This window comes from Acanthaster planci, linkage group LG03 (genome assembly GCF_054643075.1).
Source record: "Acanthaster planci isolate LZ-2023a linkage group LG03, COTS_SCS, whole genome shotgun sequence".
NCBI lineage: Eukaryota > Metazoa > Echinodermata > Asteroidea > Valvatida > Acanthasteridae > Acanthaster > Acanthaster planci.
In genome coordinates, this window is record NC_141779.1 from 26,044,839 (window position 1) to 26,063,862 (window position 19,024).

Here is a 19,024-nt window from a genome sequence, read left to right on the forward strand (position 1 = left end):
AAGTCATTGTTGTGTGGCCTTTGCGCCACCTCATTACGCATACATGTTACAGCGTTGTAACCCCAGCAACGTGTCAAAAAGTGGCTATCGCCACACTAATCATGATTTCATTTCGGTGTTTGTGTAACCCCATATGGTCTTAATAATATCAAAAGAATGCTTGTTCGAAGAGCTGCTGAAGGTCAGCATTACATATACTTATCTGTGCAAATAAGTTTCACTTTTAAAAGCTAGGAAAAGATAATTCCATGCGCGTTACGCGCATCTTGCTGAAGATGGACAAAGAAGTGACGTCAGAATCATAAGCTTACGCTGGCGCTCTGGATCTTTGTACAACAGAAACTTTTTGTAAACGTGAGTACTCAGAGTACATCAACTTGCAGAAGCTTGCGCATGTTAACCATCTAAGCGCATTAGTTAGCTTCCATGCATACTTTTCTTCGTAAATCTGATCCTTCTTGGGTCTAATGGGGATTGGTCGAGATGGGCCCACCTAGCACGGATGACATCCCGTCCTCCAAACAGATAATTGATGTCTCCCGAACTGTGCAGTCAAGCGATTTGTTTACACCTTACAGAGAACCTAGAGTTACACTGCCAACCATTAGGTTTGTAAAGGTTTTGTTTTGCCTATCTCATTCATCGTGCGATTGCTTGTGGCTCCTGACATGTCAGGGATTTGATGGAAATTTTGTGTACTGCACACACTCGAATCTAGTAGACACACATAGACGCGTGCTGGATCTTCAGAAAGGTTCAAGCACGATTCAGGAGATTCAAGTATCGTTTACAACGGGCAAGATGTTAAAGTCTTTTTTTTTTCAATTTACACATTTCTGAAAATAATTATTAAACTTGTCTCCGCCTAATATAAGTAGGCCTATAGCACGAACAATTCAGTCGGGCGGTGCACTCAGTGCGTTGAACAAAACAGTCCAGGCCTATGCTTATCCTCATATGCGTTATTTTTACCTGTATCCAGGAAGTTTAAACAGAATGCCCTTCCATTCGGTGGGAAGTTCTGGGGTGGATCCTTGACAGAGTACGGCGGGATTGGGGACCTGTCTTTTATTGGTCGTCAGCGAGTGAGGGATTTAGAAGTTACCAGAGGTCACAGGCATTATCGCAGCGGGTTCAGCAAATAGTACGTACACCTTTTATTTGTTTTTCTATTATCTCAAGTATTCCTCCGCATTACGACGAACACTTTTGTATTCAGACGGAGGTTTCTCCTGTTTAACCCTAAAAGAGCCGGGGGCAGAATCCGCCTCCTCGATATTTTGTCGTCACAAGTACTCTTTTAAGAGCTGAGCCTTAAGAGTTTTAGAGTAACTCTTTGCAGTCTAGCTTTTTGATACCAATCTTGTGAAAATTGAACGTACCGTTCTTGTGCAGCGCGCACTTTTCCTAGACAGGTCGGTTAAAATGCATATTTCCACTGCACTGCTGGCACACATTTAGCCTTAATGTTAATGACCGTAACAACAAAACCATATGTTTGATTGAGTTCAAACTTCACATTTGTAATGATGAGGATTATTTTTACATGCATGCTACGTTATAAAAAATCGAGCGTGGCATATCCGAGTGCAATCCGCCCCCCGGCTGTGAGATGGGCCAAAAATAAACTTGCTCTTTTCAGTAATTCTCAGTAATGAATTCCGTTATCATGTAAGGTACCTTTTCCTTGGCTATTTATCCTCCCTTTTGGCCTTTCCAATCTGTCTTTCGTTAATACCGTTTGTTCTTACCTATTTTATTTCAAGTCAAGATGATGCATTTTCAATATCTGAAGTACGGTTCCATTCTTATCTGCCTTTAGTTTGACAGACGTTCAGCCATATCGACTGACAGAACTTCACCTCAGCGAGTGTCGACTGAATGATCAAATGTAAGCATTTTGTGGAAGATTTTATAAATAAAGATCTTCACTCACACTCCTTTTGGTGTGTAAATTGAAATGTCTCATCACACAGAAGCAACCAATGATGATGTTGTTCTTTACTCATCTCGCATGGATATCCCTTTATGATGAGAAGCAAGAAGAACTGTTAGAACCAAAACCAGTGCCGATAAACTGTTTCATGAAAATAGAAAATGCAATTTGCCCGTCATACTAATACTTTCTCTGTAAATCGGAAAGAGTGAAATTAGGGACAAGACGTTTTGGAGTGAAAATCACGCTGATTTTAGACTGAAAAAGGCTAAAAATAGCCCCTTCCAGTGGAAGCTCGAGTGAGATTTCAATCTTTTGGAGAGAGGAAATTTCACTCAAATTCGTCTGGTCCTTAATTTCAATCAGAGGGATTGAATTTTCACTCGTGTAGAGTGAATTTTCACTCTTTGCAATTTAGAGCTCAGTTCTAAAACGTTTGTGATTCTCAAAAGGACCATACGCACAAAATGATAGACTCCCACAGTGTTAATTTAAAACTACATGTATATAGACCCAACACAGTGGTGTCATTACAGGCGAGGGGTAACTGGAGACCTGCTTCCAGTGGAAGTCATTGCCCCTTTGACATTTTGACTTGTACACAACCCACATGTACCGTGTGGAAGCTGCAATTGTTTGTCTTTCAGTTCCTCAAAGACAAAAAAAGTGTGCTTCCCAGAAATTAACCGTAGTTTCGTCACTGATCAAATACCAAAATGCAACCATTCAAGTGTAATTTTAAGGATTACAATATGGTACTAAGGGTTGTTGGCAAAATCGTATCGTCCGGTACATGTTTTTTCAGCTATTGTTATTCTCTGTTATTTACAGACTCCCAGCGCCACTTAAAACAGACATCAGCAAGTGAGTGCACATCCTAGATTAGAAACCCTGAAACGCAATACATGCAGTTAGTTTTCCTGGTAGACCTACTACAGTTCCCAATAAGTACAAGCAAGTATTTGAGCACGACATTTATGTAACATTATTTGTAACTTTTCAGTGAAATCTTTGGTTTTAAATTGTTTTCTAATATTTTCTTGTCTTCAAAAAGGCTTAATTGGCAGCAAACGTACCCCTGGCCGGACAGCCAAGCCTATGGAACTCATCGTTCAATATTTGAGGTTTTCCCTTCCGTGAAAGTGCAGCCACTGCAGTCCGATCAAAGTATTTTTCCACTATACTTATTGTATACTGGAGCCTCAGGGACCGACCTGTAACATTTATTTCTATAGCCAATTCGATCATTTTGCTGTGAGTGGCTTATCCAGGTTTTGATCCCAATAGGACGGTTCTGGTACACATTAAATTTGTTTTTATAAACACCTTTCAATTCTCCCATCTGTCAAAGAATTCTCAACCCAACCCTCCCTTTGGAAGGTGGTAGAACAATTTCTGAAATGCTTGTGCTTTTTAATTCATAAATATATTTAAAACCAAAACATTGACAATCCGTATCCCGTGATGAGAGGATGTAGGCTCAACCTTCCCTCTCCTCCACAGGATACGCACGCGTTTAAATTTGGTTGCTGATTTTTTTCTCAGAGAAATGAAGCAATATTGATAAATTTACTTCATGATTCATGACTATGACTCTCTGTCCTGAGCTAGGACTAGATCAGGATGGGACACAATGAACATTTTCAACACTTGCATGAGATTTTTTTTGGGGGGGGGGTAGACAAAGACTAACTTTTGCAGCGCTCGGTATAGGGGCAGCTATAAGTCATTGAACGGTGCATTTTGCTTAATAATGATGTAGTTAAATGTGTTCATGTCTTTTTCGCAGACGCGTTAGGCGGTTCCAGAAACTTAAATGCCCAGGTAAGCTTGTCAGACTTCATTTTGACATTTTAAAAATATCAGAGAGAAAGACAATTGAAATAGAAACACAAATGTGTAACATCTTCATCAGTGAAAGATAAAGAGTCATCTTACGATTATAAGTCTATAATCTCTTCACTGTCTTTCAATTAAGCTACAAGGACTTAGAAAGACCACCCGAAAGGCACTTCTTGATTTGAATAAGAGACAGTACCAGACGACGCTCTACCTAGATTCCTACCGCCAAAACCTCGGCCTGCCACCAGCAAAGTCACCTGTGACGGAAGACGAAAGAGGCAGTACTGACGCAGAAAAGATAAATGATGCAGGCAAGGAATGTATAAACAGGGAAAACGAAGAAGGCAAAAATGAAACAACAGGGGAGGAAGTCGAAGAAGGGGAAAAGGGCACGAGAGAAGACGCGCCCAATCAAGCACCCTCCAATCTCAACTTACTTGAGACAAATTCTTTCACGCAACTCATCTTTGATGACACCGCACAGATCACGGAGGAAGCCAATAAACCAAAAGCAGGTGTTGGTCCATGCTGGCCCCCTGGTGACAGTTACGTCATTGATAATATCAAAGGTTCTCAGTTAGTTGAGCGAACTGATATTACACAGCCACTGCATGTGTATTATGAAGTCAAAAGACCCACGGAAGACAAGAAACCACGTAGACTATTATCCACCAGAACTAGACTTGAAAAGCAACTCCATGAAGTCCTTGTTCGTGGTCATAAGAGAGAGGGCGCTCCTCTCTCCGTAATCACTTGGAAATCGCAAGATGCGTTTTTGAAAGAGAGAATGGCAGAATCACACCTTGCAGAAAAGCTACATGCATCCGATCAGACACAAGATGACTCTACATCAGCTGGTGGAGTTCATGGAATTGCACCTTGTCATAGAAAAACAGACTTCGGCAGGAAAGCATGCGTCGAACGCCCCGAAAAACCGGCATTACACAGTATTGACCCATCACCATTTGTTCCACTGAGCTCCGATAAAGCACCGCTGTTGTTGCCACCGGCTCCTCTGGCTGACTGCTTACCAACGGCTGGTTCGCGTATCCCTCATAAGCTGGGTCTTCGATACAAGTCAGAAGCGCACAAAAGGTACCTTGACAGCTGCAGCCAAATCCAACCTTTACATGCTATTCAAAGTGACCCGAAAAAGGAGACAAAGGGGACCTACAAAGGGCCTTTAAAACGTTTTCCCCATTTCTGTATTAAAAATGAGTTTGGCCATGTTTTCGCGTTTCTGAACATTCTGTAAAAGACAGAATACGTGTTCATAGTGTAGTATCGTTAAGAAAGACATCATCTTAACATAAGATATCACGTGGGACGTCTGTCTCATGGATATTGAATGGAAGGCGTTTTTCTTATGTATTCCTCTGACAACTGTCTTGCTTATTAATTTTGTATTATCATGACACTTGGTCGCTGACGGTCTTCCCCGCTTAAAAGAGATCTATCTACAACACGCGGAAACCCAATTTCCGTATACCCAGTATTATTTCTTATTCACCTAAATTGATTTAGAAGACAATAATTAGATTTTTTTTGTCTGGTTATGCCATTTAAACTTTATTCATGAATATGCAAGCAGTTCAGCCATTTCTGTTGGTCGAGAGCCCATTACGCCAGTGTGTTACCTGGGAGCAATAAGTGCATTTGGGTTCCTGTCCATATTAGCTCTCGCAGATTTTCTCCGGATAATCTGGTTTCCTCCTGCCTCTAAAACTGGGCCTTCCTCCTAACTCTGTAATGCAATGCTGATTAATAAAGCGTATGAATAATCGTACAGTTATTAGCGCAAATAGCCGCAGTTGCTGAAAGCGCTATTAAAACAAAAACAACAACATATAGTGCGCCACCTCTCGCCGTGCGCGCGCGCCAATTTCTACCTGAGGACTACACGCAAGAGCCACGTACCCCTCAGAAAATGGTAGAGGTGTACGTGTGTTTGAAAAAAGGAAGCTATACTTGTGTATTTGTAAATCGTTGGAAAGATGTAAATTAAACTTCTTTTGCTGTCTGAATTACAAAAAAATTAAACGTTTGCTTGGTTTGTTGTAAATGTTCGTAATTACCAGCTCTGGAGACTTCACATTCTGATGACGTGTCTCGCTCCGGCTCAAGTCGTATTTAGGGCCCACTTTCCTGACTGGTCCCAGAATTTCGCAAATCTGTGCCAATATGCATGCACTTCTATCCTTTAGAAACCAAAGGTTGACAGCGTAAATTTTGAATTAAATTGATATTTCATCAGGTTTTCCCCCCAAAATCATCCGAGAGAGTACAGGTAACTTTGTCTGAGTTCGAATTGTTTGATTTTCTTTGCAGGTACCAATTGACGTATCCCGAGAAAATGCCAGACCTCAGAACTAACCGCAAAGAAGGAAAAAAATATTTCTTCTACAGCTTTCATTCCTCGGCATTTAGAGGATAACCGAGCATACGTCAGCATAAGGCGTTCACAAAAATACATTCATAACAGTAATGTGAATAATGATGTTATGATTTATTTAAAAAGAATTTTTGAAACTGTCGTTGGGAACCCTTTTCAAGCATCCCAACAAAAATCCTGTGGTGTAAATTGACACTCATTTCCCACCTCGGTATTTTCTATGTTTAAATTGGTAAGTGTTCTGTCATAATATCTTTAAATTAAAGGAACCCCCTTTTGTGATGATTTTGTAATGAGATCATAATATTGTATAGACTGATATCTCATAACACAAATCAAATAAATGAAAAATTAGACACAAATACTTTCCACACCTGGTAATGTTTAATTGTCAACATTTGCATTTTGGGATACAAAGAATTTCGCTTTGTAATATTGGTTATCCTAAATATTTGAAATAATTGCTGGGATATAGCTGTATTTAAACTCAAATAAATTTATAAAGCAACCGAACGTTTGTGATTTATTGATTCCTGCTGTATTCACATTGTAGCAGTAGATAGCGGAAAGGGCCCGGGACAGTAGTTTTGCCGGATAGCAAAGCAAGTAGCAGACTGACAAGCCATTGCCTGACCCCCATTCTGAGGAGATAATTGCTAATTTTCACCACTTTAATTTCCTGTTTTCTGTATCTTTTATTTCCTTTTAAAGACCCCCCCCGTTCAGGAGAGGCGTGAAACTTTAATTAGGCTACTCACATTTCTCCCCTTTGCGACACCTATGCCTCTCTGTCGTCCCTGAGCTCAGTCGATAACATACCAAGGTCCTTATAAGGACTATATAAATTGCGTGTTTCATAGGTACATGTACTGGGCACTACGCCGAGGCGCGGCGGACCTGGCCATGACCCGCGCGCGGCCCAGGCAGCGAGACACTGTCAATCCTTGACCACCTGTAGATCGACAGTTTTCTGCACCTACTGGCAAAGTAACAGCCTCGCTAGTCAAAATGTAGTGTAATTTCGTTACACGTACACGGGATGCGGTTCAGTACAATATAGTACGCGCTGATGCGTGACACATTACTATACAGTCAGTGGTGTAGGTTGACCTGCAAAACCATGTTATTTTCTACGGCTCTTGCGCTGCAGTGAATCTGTATTTTGACAGAACTCTGTATAACCAGAGTTAGGGCCTACATGGTTTGAAACAGTAAGGCTGTATATTTGGCACAACAAAGGTAAGGTTTTATTTTATGCCTGAAGTAATTTTGAAACTGTACATGGTAGGTCGGCAGTACCAGCCTATGGTAGAACTGCAGCATAGCAGAAATGCTGTTTCCTAACGACAGTGGTACCACTACACTGCAGGCTTACATGTAGGCTATCTGAAATGTGTCATGAATGTTCAGCTCAGTCTTGAAACATGAAACTAGTGCAAATTTATTGTAGGCCTACTTCTCCATCCTGAGTTGATTTGCTTTTGAGTGGAATCCATTGACATGGCCTACAGTTGGCGGTTTACGCAAGAGTCAAGATTACCCTAATTTTCTAAACATGTAAATATACACATCGCGTATGAAGTGCACAAACTTTTGCCCTTGAGTCCATGAAAATTAGCCAGTTCAAAAGAAAAGTCTACAATTACAAACCTTAACAAGGAAAAGGCACGTTAGACCGAATTCAATAGTGCATTTTTATTCAGATTTGTTACAAAACAAGGGAATACATATTCGTGTAGCAGCTTTGTTTTTATCACAAGTCACTGTCATTTTTGTCAAAAGTCGCTTTCTTGGCTTGCAGACTTTTGATATCAACATGATCCTATCATGGAGGTAGGGAAAGAATGCTACAGCCAAGGACAGTATGGCTAATACTGCATGGGTAATTTTGCATTCTGGAAAGGAGCGACCTTTGTCCCTTTTCCTTCCCTTTATGCCTTTCTACCGTAGTGTAAAATTACCTGTGCGGTATTATTTCATAAGCCTCAGTACTATTAAAGCTTATGAAATGTTGCTAGTCCTGACTTGTACATGTAGTTGTACTATAAGGTGTACATGTACACATAGGCCTAGTTAATGTTTTCATGTGGGTACGTGCACATCACATGGTGGAATAAAAATTCTCCATAGTCTCACAATTGGGGGCTGTATCTGTAGTCTAGATCAGAGAAACAGCCAATGTGTTACAAATTCATCAGCTTCTCCATGGAAGAATAAGAACACACCGTACCGATTTCATGGCTTAGGGTTTAAGATACATGTATGCATTTTTGTTGTTTGATACTCTGTAAACGGAGACGCCAGTGTTCTCAAGGAACAAAGTTCTTTGAATTTAGGAGAATAAAGTTCTGCTATTCAAGAGCAAAGGATCAGAGGGAAGCAGCAGCCTGCTCTTGATGGTGCACACACCTGTACAGTCTGTGGCCATGCCTGTGCATCAAAAATAGGTCTGTACTCTTACATGAGGACACATCCTGGACAATAAGTTACAATGTACATGTACCTACCTTGCTCCTCATGTGTTGCATTGACAGGAGAATCCACTTATACACGTACCGGGTACCAAGTTTAACATGGACCCGTATACCTGTCTAGGCTTAAGCATGAGTGCATCTGCAGTACATATACACTGGCAACAATTTAACAGTTAATACATTCCGTAACAAAAATTTGAAAACACTGAATCACAGTGTTTTCAATTTTTTTCTCATAATCAACTACATGTAGGCTAAGAGTGCCAAAACACCTGTTGTAATAATTTTTTTTACCAAACCTACTGAAATCAGCCAAATCACGCTGATCTCCCTCCATCCGCCAAAGTTTAGCTGAACCGCATTTTCCATCATGAAGATCCCTATACAAAGTTGTCTTCCTTAGCAAAGAGGGCAAAACTATGGGCAAACTCATTATATGATATCGTTTTCGTGAAGAGACAAACTTGACTCTGGAAAACATTTGCGCGTGGCTTGTGCTATGGCAAAAACATGTACCGGTACATACATGTATATGTACCAGGTACAGTGTACTTGTACTGTTACACATAGTGCCGTTTACACAGAGACAAAGCCACGAGAATTTTAGCATTTTACGAACAGACGAAAATGTTTGTTTACAAAATAAACAATTTTAATTGATTTCTCTAAATATTATTTTGTAGTTTTGTGTCATTTAAGATTCCTTATTTCAGGAAGTACTGATAACATTGATTAAGTCAAAAGAAAGCTAAATACTAGGGGAATAATGTGTTTGAAAAAGAGACCAAATACAAATTTACATGTACATGTACAATGTATGCAAATTTTTTGAAAACTTGTTATTACTCTCTGGCGAGACTTTTGTCTCTTTATGAAAAAGATTATGATATGCAGTATGTTTGTAAACTATACATACTTGTACGTAGGTACAGGTATACCAGTATGTTCAGTGCATCATTGAATCAAAATAGAAATACATGTACATACTGCATCATGTACAGGTACATGTAATTGGCAAACCTGCTGTTAATACATACATGTACATGTAGTAGGCACAATACATGTACACGTTAAGTACTGTTCATACTGTACATGTACATGTATGTACCATAAACACATTGTATAATACAATGTACATGTACTAGTGCTGTATACAAGTGCATCTGCTGGGATAAAATGTACCACTACATGAACCGGTAGAACAGTAAATATCAGGAATATGAAAACTTTCCTGTGACCAAAAAAAGACCTTCACATTTCTTCCTCATGGATTGTTTTGTGTGATGGTGACGTGGGAAAAAATTGTCCCTGCTTTCAATTGTAAAATTCAGTGATGTGTGAAGAGTAGGCTTTGTGAAAGGCAGGGTGTAATTCTCAAGTGGTATTTGTGTACATTAGAAGACATGTGCACACACATACACGTAGGTGGCCATGTAAAGTACATGTAGGAATGTACATTTCCTGTGAGTTGTAACTTTCAAATGTTGCGCTACATGTAAACTTTTTGTGCTATTACAAAATGAACTTAATACCTCCTGGAAGACACCCTGCAATAAATTAGACATTTTGATGAATGCCAGTGACCAACATTTTGTTTTAAAATGTCATCGAGCATTGACGTACATGCTGTGCTTGGACTTGAATTAACTGAATTCTCACATGTCCATGTATGTATACTGTACATGCATCCATGTACTTGCACAGTACTACTACATCACTGACTACCCAGAACAGAAATTTGTTCCCCATGACATTTTTGGTTTCTACAATCTGACAATGTGTTTATTTCAACACGTTTGTCCCCACAACTCAGTAACAAAGTTCTACATGTACATGTAACAGTGTACTGTACGTGTTGAATGTCGATTGGGGAAATTGTTTACTTACATGTACATGTTTGGTACCAATGTATAGGCAAGTTTTAATCAATGTGTCAAATAAGACTAAATACCACATTGTTACATGTAACTGTATGCAACTGGATCTGATAATAATGAGCCAGTTTGCTATTTTAATAACACATGCCTGAAATGAAGTGCATCGGAGCTCAAGTCGAATTCATACATACATGTACAGTGTACATGTACCAAGATCTACAGTACCGGTACCTTATCAGTGCTGCTTTACAGGGACTTGTGTGAATGATCTTGCTTTTCTAAAATACTAATCTAGCTCACTGTAAATCACAACTGCACGTACACGTATGTATGTGTACTTGCAAGTTCAATCTGTTGTCTGGACTTTGGCATTAATTTACTCCTTGTACATACCGGAAGATTGTAATATTATGTACAGTTCCATTCAGTCAATGACTTGTATTGTTTGATTTTAAATGAACAAACTACCATTCTCTATGTACATGTAGAGAGAAGGACAAGGTTCAGGAACCTTAGTCTTTATTACATGTACATGTAATAAAGTTGTAGAACTTAGAACTGCAAAATCCTACATACATGTACATGTATGTAGTCTACTACTACTAGTACCCTTTGTAGGGGGGGACTGGACTTTATTTGACAGCCAATGGTGCTGTTTAACATTTTATTATTGCTGGTGTTTTATTATTGTTCGTTTTTAATTAAAGTAAAGGTCAAAGTATTGGGCATGGCTTTAACTGTTTTAGCTGGCCTGTGAAATTTGTAATATTTTATAATTAGGGATTTTAAATGTACATGTGTCGGTGATAATCATATGATTTTACGTGTTGTAATATGATTAAGGATCAAGTTTTTATTTGTAAAGCCAATTGTAGAATCTTTAATTCATAATATGCCATCAACAGTTAAATGTGTAGGGTCCTTGCAGTGTTTTAAATCTTCTCTAAAAACATACCTTTTCAAGTCTTGAATGTTTTCGAATTCATGTGCATGTACATGTATGTTCGGATTTCAATAGTTTTTGACATTGCTGGTGTTTTATTGCTAGTTCCAAGGTAAATGTCAAGGTATGGGGCATTGCTTCAACTGTTTTAGGTGGCCTGCTTATGGTAATTTGTGTTATTCTATAAATAGGGGTATTAAATGTACATGTGTAGATAATAATCATACAATTTTAAGTGTTATAATATGATTTTGTATCAAATTTTTGTTTGTAATGCGCATTGAAGAATCTTTAATTCATAATGCGCTATTATTATTTTTATCAAGCCCCCATCATCCTGTGCAGTGATTCATTGTTAATAAGCAAAATTACCGGTAGTATCGTAGTATGGGATTGACATGTGCCCATTTCTCCACCTTTTCTAAAGGGGGAGCTAGGGTTAGCTTCAGGTTTTGCTGTGCTTTTGCTTATGGAATGTTCTTCATAAAATGGACCAAAATGCAACTCATGTCATTTCATTTTTGTCGCATGTCATTTTTCAAAACTTCTAAAAGATTATTTTGATCATGTAAAACAACAAATCACCACCTTCAGATTCATAAAAATGATTGTTTTGGGATAATTAAGCATACCAGGTGTATATATGGGGGACATTTGGTTGGCTACCACTGCCAGTGCAAATCAAATGGAGTTAAATTCATTTACATGTAAAGGTGTACGTCAAAGTATTTGCACCAGAGGACTTGATTTCAAAACCTCTCTCAACAACAAGGGGAATTCAGTCTATTTTTCAACTGATGTATTTTAAAGCACCTAAGAAATAAAGTAACTTTAAAAAAATATAAGCCATGAATAAAGAGCCAAAAATTGATGCAAAATGAAGAGAAAACTTCTCTGAATTCTCTTACCATTTACCATGTTTACAATCATTCTCACTATACCAGCATAACTGCCAGGTCTTGTACCTTTCAACCACTGAAAATAATCTTTAAGTTTGGCTGCATTAAAAAGGTATAATGAGTACAATATTTGGCGGAATTTTGATGACGCTTGAGAACTTTGATAAAAAAATTCATGACGTTTGAGAATGCCGAAAAACGCTGTCATTTGTAGTGCTTGAAAATTCCACACATGGAGATACCATGAATCATATTTTATGTCTCAGACGTCAATTTTTTCTTACGTCATTCAGTAGGATCCAATTTTCTTTCGAGAAACCTTAGTAAAAAGAGAAAAATCACTGAGCGTTGCCATTCCGTGGAGGGGCTCATGAGTATCGAATGAAAAAGAGAGCGCACTATCTGGGTTAATGTCAAAGGTCAAACAGCCCACGATGCAGTGAAACGTTTCTCTAATGGTACCGCAAGATAATGACAGAAGCCGCAAAATTGCCACGGTTTTCAGAAACGTATTTGAAGAAAATGTAATCGGTCCAGTCATAAAAGGATGATGGTTTGGGGGTGTTTTTTGCACTTTTTTGAAGCTTGTGTTGTACATCAATTTTGATTTTCCTCGCCGTTTTCTTACAGTCAATTTTTTTGACAATCAAATGACGTTCGCAACTGCCGACTTTGGGACCTGATTAATAGTGAGAGGTACTTTTTAATTTTGTGATTATGGTTTTGATATGTGTAAATATTATCAACTTTCACCACATGTAACCGGTAATGTACATGTAAATCTGTGTAAAATGACTGCAGGGATTATCACTCCTTGGTAAATTTTATTGGCTAGGATTTCTACAGGTTGTTCACGTCTGTCAAAAATGCTGACGTTCGAGACTTTAATTAATTTAATCCTGTTAAGTTCAAAGATGGACATGGCCATCAATGTTCTAGGTATCAGCCATGACTTCCCTCATTGAATCAGACATGGGGAATTAATTCACTACTGTTCGCTTCAGGAAAAATGAACCCCCAAAGTTGAACATTGTGTAATGGTCCATATTTTGAGGAACCTGCCATGTATTCCATGTGACCTTATTCACATTTTAAAATTGTTATAAGAGTGTAGAGCACTGAAGTGTGATGTCAGTTTGAACCAGGAAGTGCAATGTGAATGAACGGTGTACTGGTACGTGTTGGTTCACGCGCTTGTTCTGGCGTTAATGTCTTACACGCAAAATAACATGTGACATACCGTACAGTGTATTCACTTTGGTCATGTTGGTAGTATTCCAGTTTGTGCTACCTGCATGTACAGTACATACCGGTATGTACCAGGGGTACATGTGTACATGTATGAACCAGACAGTGTACTGTAGCTGACTAGGCATACAACGCCTCTCACATGTGTTGCACACGGCAGCTGTCATGCTCTAAACTTCTGATGCTTTAAGCCTCCAAAACTTCAAAATCACTCATTTGGGTTTTTAAATTTGACAAATCAAGCAACATTCAGTAATCTTGGCTACGAAGATGGATATGTACATGTACAATTGTACATGCACCGTACTACTGTACACTTCAATTATTGTATGACTAGAGATGCTCTGTGTGGGGGCAGTGAAGCACTGTGCATGTTTACATACTGGTATTTGCTACTCTCTGTACTCTGACTCATACACATGTAGGTTAGACTTCTATCCGTGCACCCAGCATGCTCGTGGGACACAAGTAACATGTTCCAATCACTGTTTCTGCTGTAACGGCGTTAAGCGCTCATATCATTGTCTCTTCTCGTCTGCTCTTCAATTTTGCCAATTTTGTTTTACTGGAACTTCGTGTCCCAGTATTTACATACACATGTACAACAGTGTGTATGTATGATGTCTTGAAATTCAACCAGTCGACAAAAGTCCCAGTGATTTATGAATTTCGGGTGTCTCTGTAAACCATTTGTTTTGCAAATCCTAGATTGTTCCCTCTTTCCAAACCACTAAAACAAAACAAAGCTCAACAAAGGACAGCACAGTAAATTTTTGGTTTTCCTGTAATTTAATATCCAATTTGCTGTTCATGTGTTTCAGTTCATCAGTGTTTTAAGTTACAGTATTCATTCATTCATTCTTTTCCACCAAATTATATACGGTTAATGTACGACAAATAAGAAAATGATTGTGGATGGGATCCCAAAGAAGTATTACATGTACTTGTTGAGTAGGAATCCCGTTAGGAACAATACACAGTATAATGAACAATACAATATTTATGACAAACAATTAAACAAGAAGACAAAAGACATGTACACATTAATAATAATAATAATATTAACACATTTCTTATATAGCGCATCACATAGCACATCTCGATGCGCTTCACAGTAATATGAAATAAAGCAATTAATGAAACAGGCGAGTTTTAAGTAGTGACTTAAATTCGTTTTCATTTTTGACAGTTCTGATATGGTGTGGGAGAGAGTCTTGTACCCCTGTAGGCATAAGGCACCAATATTAAATGGTGTTAAATAGAAGTTGAATACCCTCTTAATAGTTGAGCTTTATATTTACGTTTAAATGTTTGTAAGTTCCCTATATTCTTTATAGAAGCTTCGAGGAAATTCCACAACCTTGGGCCCTCATGCTTGACTGAATTTGGATTCAGGTAATTTTTTAGTGTTGAACTGGTGCGTGAGGATCCCAAGCTGACGGAAATACTTTATATATCATTTACTTTGAGAGTTTTGTACAAATTAAACGGCGGACTACTATGTTCAAGGTAAGCGGCAGAGTGGATCATTCTTAGAACTCCCTTTTGCAGTTTCAGTATTCTATTGCTTAAACTAACCCAACAATTACCCCAGGCTAATATCTCATATGTTAAGTACGGTACAATTAAAGTATTATAAAGTTTAGATACATCCTGTGGGAGAAGCAGCTTTAGTTTGCATATACTGGTAACTCCAGTATTTTTTGAAACAGTCGTGCAAATATTATTGATTTGTTTTTTCCATGAAAGATTCTGTTCTATATATAGACTTAAGAATTGGACACAATCGGTTTTATCAATTTGTACATCATCAATAAAGATTTCAGGTATTTCATGATGTTGCTTTTTACTAAATACATGTAGCATATAGTTAGTCTTCTTAATATTAAGAGTCAACCGATTTGCTTTAAGCCAGTTTGAAACTTTAGCGAGCTCGAAGTTAACATTACGATAAAGGGTAATTATATTAGGGTGACTATAGAATAGGTCACTATCATCAGCAAATAAAATAAAAGTAAACAAATCAGAAGATTTAACAATATCATTAATATAGATGGAAAATACATGTAAAAGTGGTCCTAGGGTAGATCCTTCAGGACTCCAGGAGAGAGTGTACTGACCGAGGAGTGAGTACCATTAACAGAGACGAACTGCTGTCGATTTGTAAGGTAACTCCTGAACCACTCCAAGGGAGTTCCTCTAATACCAAAATGAGCAAGTTTGTTTAAAAGTATATTGTGATTGACTGTATCAAAGGCCTTTGAGAGGTCTAGGAATAAACCACTTGTAACAGAGAATACATGTAAATTACCAGTTACATGTATTTATCAATCAGATGAATAATTGCATGTGAAGTTGAGTGGTTTTCATGGAATCCAAATTGAGAGTCAGAAATTATGTTGTGTGCACCTAAAACGTCCGTTATAGGGTTGTGAATTATTCGTTCCAGAATTTTCGAAAAGGTAGTAAGAACGGAGATAGGCCTATAATTATTAACTTGATCAGGATTACCACTTTTAAAAATATCAGTGACACGAACAACTTTCGTATCATTTGGTACAACGCCTGTCTATATAGATAGGTTCATAATAAAGGTTCATGATTTGGAGATTGCCTTCCTTAACCAGTGAATTACTAATTAAATCAAAGCCAGAGCTCTTTTTGTTTGGCAGAGTATGTACTATGTCAATTATTTCCTCCTCAATAACAGGACTTACGAATATAGAATTAGGTTGAGGGTCAAGTAAATAGTGAGAATAACTAAGATCATTAGAAGGAGTTTGATTATTGAGATTTTTACCAATGTTGGTGAAAAATTCATTAAAATGATTAGTAATCAAGTGTAGATTACTGGTAGCGACACCTTCTACCTCAATGGTACTTATTTGTGGATTAGAGTTAGTGTGAAGTATATGATTAATTATCTTCCAAGTATTTTTAATATTACCCTTTTCTTTGTTGAATTGTTTAGTATAATAATTACGTTTAGAGGTACGAATGGCACTAGTTAAAATGTTTTTATAGCGTGTGTATTCAGTGTGATTTACGTCTGTGGACTTCGACATAAATCTATGATAAAGTTTATTCTTACGCTTAATAGATATGCATAAATTGACAGTGACCCAGGGCGATTTAGGAGTGGACTTGCCTGACCTGGATTGATGACGTTTATAAGGGATATACTTCTCAACGTGAGTGTTAAATACATCCATGAACTTGGTAAATGCTAGAGTAATGTCCTGCGTATCAAAAAGTGAGGGCCAGTCATATTTGAGAAGTGCTTCTTTCAGGTTGGCTAAGTTTTCTTGAGAATAATCGCGTACAGAAGCAACGCGTGAAAAGGACAATTAACAGCCAAGTTAAAGAAGTAAATATAGGAAAATGATTGGAGATATCTGTAACCAAGATCCCAGATTTAGGATGGGGTAATATATTAGAAAATACATTGTCAATTTAAGTTGCAGATACAGTACATGTACATACCCTCGTTGGATTGTTGGTAAGTGGCAGGCAAGAGAAGGAGTAAATCAGATCTAAAAATTCCTGAGACTGACTATTTGTATTAGAATTGATCAGATTTAAGTTGAAGTCTCCAGAAATTAAGCAAGGCTTGTTTTTATTTGTGATCAATCGGAAAAGGTTTTTAAAGTTAATAATAAAGCAATCAAAGTTTGCATCGGGGGTTTATATACAGTCTCAGTTATAAGGTTCTTATGATTTTGTGGTGTGACAATTTCAGTAAAAATGCATTCAAAAGAGTTGTCCGATAAAGCATTCAGGTCAGGTCTGGATACATATTGGAGATTTGTTGATAAATATAAAGCAACCCCACCACCAACTCTGCCAACTCTGTTTTTAGTCAGAAGAGTGTATCCAGGTATGTTCAAACTATTTATATAGGAATTTTCATTCAGCCAGGTCTCACAAAATGCAATGACAGAGAAATCATTATTAAGTGAACATAATAGAGTTTTTAGTTGGTTTATATTTTTGTGTAAACTACGAATATTCAAAGAAAGAAGTGAAAAATTATCGGTAGGGTCTTGATTAAAAAAGTTCACAAATTTGTCATATGAATAGTAACTAGAATGATTTACAAATTGATAAGGATTATCAGGATTATCGTCAGAGGGCAGTTCAAGAGAGTTAATATAGGGAGTGATTAGATTTTCTACATTAGTAAAGTTCTAAGTTTCTAAATTAGCAAATTCCTCAGAGTCCAAGGAATTCAAAGGAAAAATATTGTTAAGGCAAATAGGGCAAAACCAGTTATCATCACTATGTGCTAAGTTGTAATAGTCAATAAGATCAAGGTTGGTACATTTAAGGTGGGTCCATATTTACAAGAATCACAAAAAATTTCATTGAGGTTTGTTCTTACAGGGTTACAGCATACACTACAAGGAAACTTAACAGGAATTAACAAAACAACTTATACACATATACAAATACCAATTTCAAATATCAGACAACATAAAACAGGAATGGATGTGAATGACCATAAAAGGGATGACCTAAGTACTCAATGAAAGCCAGAAAAAAACACTCTACACATGTGCTAGCAGGGTCAATTTAAGAATGCAGCATAAGAGTCAAAGAAGTAAAGGACTTACATGTACAAGGTCCTATCAGAAGAAGAAAAAGTCATCACCACATAACCGTGACATGGATAATCCAAGCTATGATTAATATACAAGTATTGAGATATTCACCGGTATTCATGGGGGAGGGACATATTTCACCCCATTGATGTACAGGTTGCCTTGCTTGAAGATGGCACGCTTTCCCTCTTCGTGGGCCCGCTTCATGATTTCACGGAGAAATCGTTTGGTCTTGACATCTTCTGACGTGAGATCTCTCATGACAAAGATTCCTGTGTTAGCCAGGGTTGCCGCGGCACAGGACCAGACAGTTTGTAGTTCTGGGCAATAGATAAACCTAGCCAAGATATGTCCCGGTTTGTTGGTGGAGGAATCAGGCTTACATCCAGTTCTGTGGGCATTTTCAATTTCTGTGTCGGGCATTCCTTATCGGCGAGAATCCTTTTCACCTCGTTATCGGGGAAATCAGGATCCTCGGATCTGGTTTTGGGGACACTGCCAAATCAGAGATTGTAACTGGGGGAGTGCCGTTCAAGCTTAAGGGTCGCTTCCTTTAAGGTTGTGACATTCATCTTTGCCGTTTGCAATTCAACCATCATCTTGGAGATCCTGTCTATCAAGGATTCGTTCTTCGCCTGTAGTTCTTCCATGGATTTGGAAGAGAAGACCAAAGATTCCTCCGTGTCCCTCTTTTTGTTCTCAATGCCAGTTATTCTGCTAAAGAGTGTTTCTTAGTTGAGGATTGCTTTATCTAGCTTGGAATTTAGATCGTTTGCCAGCCCTCTGATTTCTCCTCGTAGTGCCACAATAGC

The 19,024-nt window shown here is 38.1% G+C and overlaps 2 protein-coding genes across 2 annotated transcripts in view; both read left to right on the forward strand.

The window, feature by feature from the left end:
* Positions 1 to 209: 209 nt before the first annotated feature.
* Positions 210 to 6,683, forward strand: LOC110990468 (uncharacterized). The gene is made up of 8 exons (XM_022255480.2): positions 210 to 608; positions 983 to 1,144; positions 1,823 to 1,891; positions 2,768 to 2,800; positions 2,991 to 3,103; positions 3,726 to 3,760; positions 3,915 to 4,873; positions 6,107 to 6,683. The coding sequence occupies exons 1-8, from the start codon at positions 484 to 486 to the stop codon at positions 6,210 to 6,212; spliced, it is 1,602 nt and encodes a 533-aa protein (XP_022111172.2). The 5' UTR covers positions 210 to 483; the 3' UTR covers positions 6,213 to 6,683.
* A 521-nt stretch (positions 6,684 to 7,204) lies between these two features.
* Positions 7,205 to 19,024, forward strand: part of LOC110990473 (SH3 and multiple ankyrin repeat domains protein 2-like) — a 65,612-nt gene continuing 53,792 nt past the window's right edge. The window contains exon 1 of the mRNA XM_087134514.1: positions 7,205 to 7,409. The gene's annotated coding sequence lies outside the window, so the exon portion shown is untranslated. The remainder of the gene's footprint in view (positions 7,410 to 19,024) is intronic.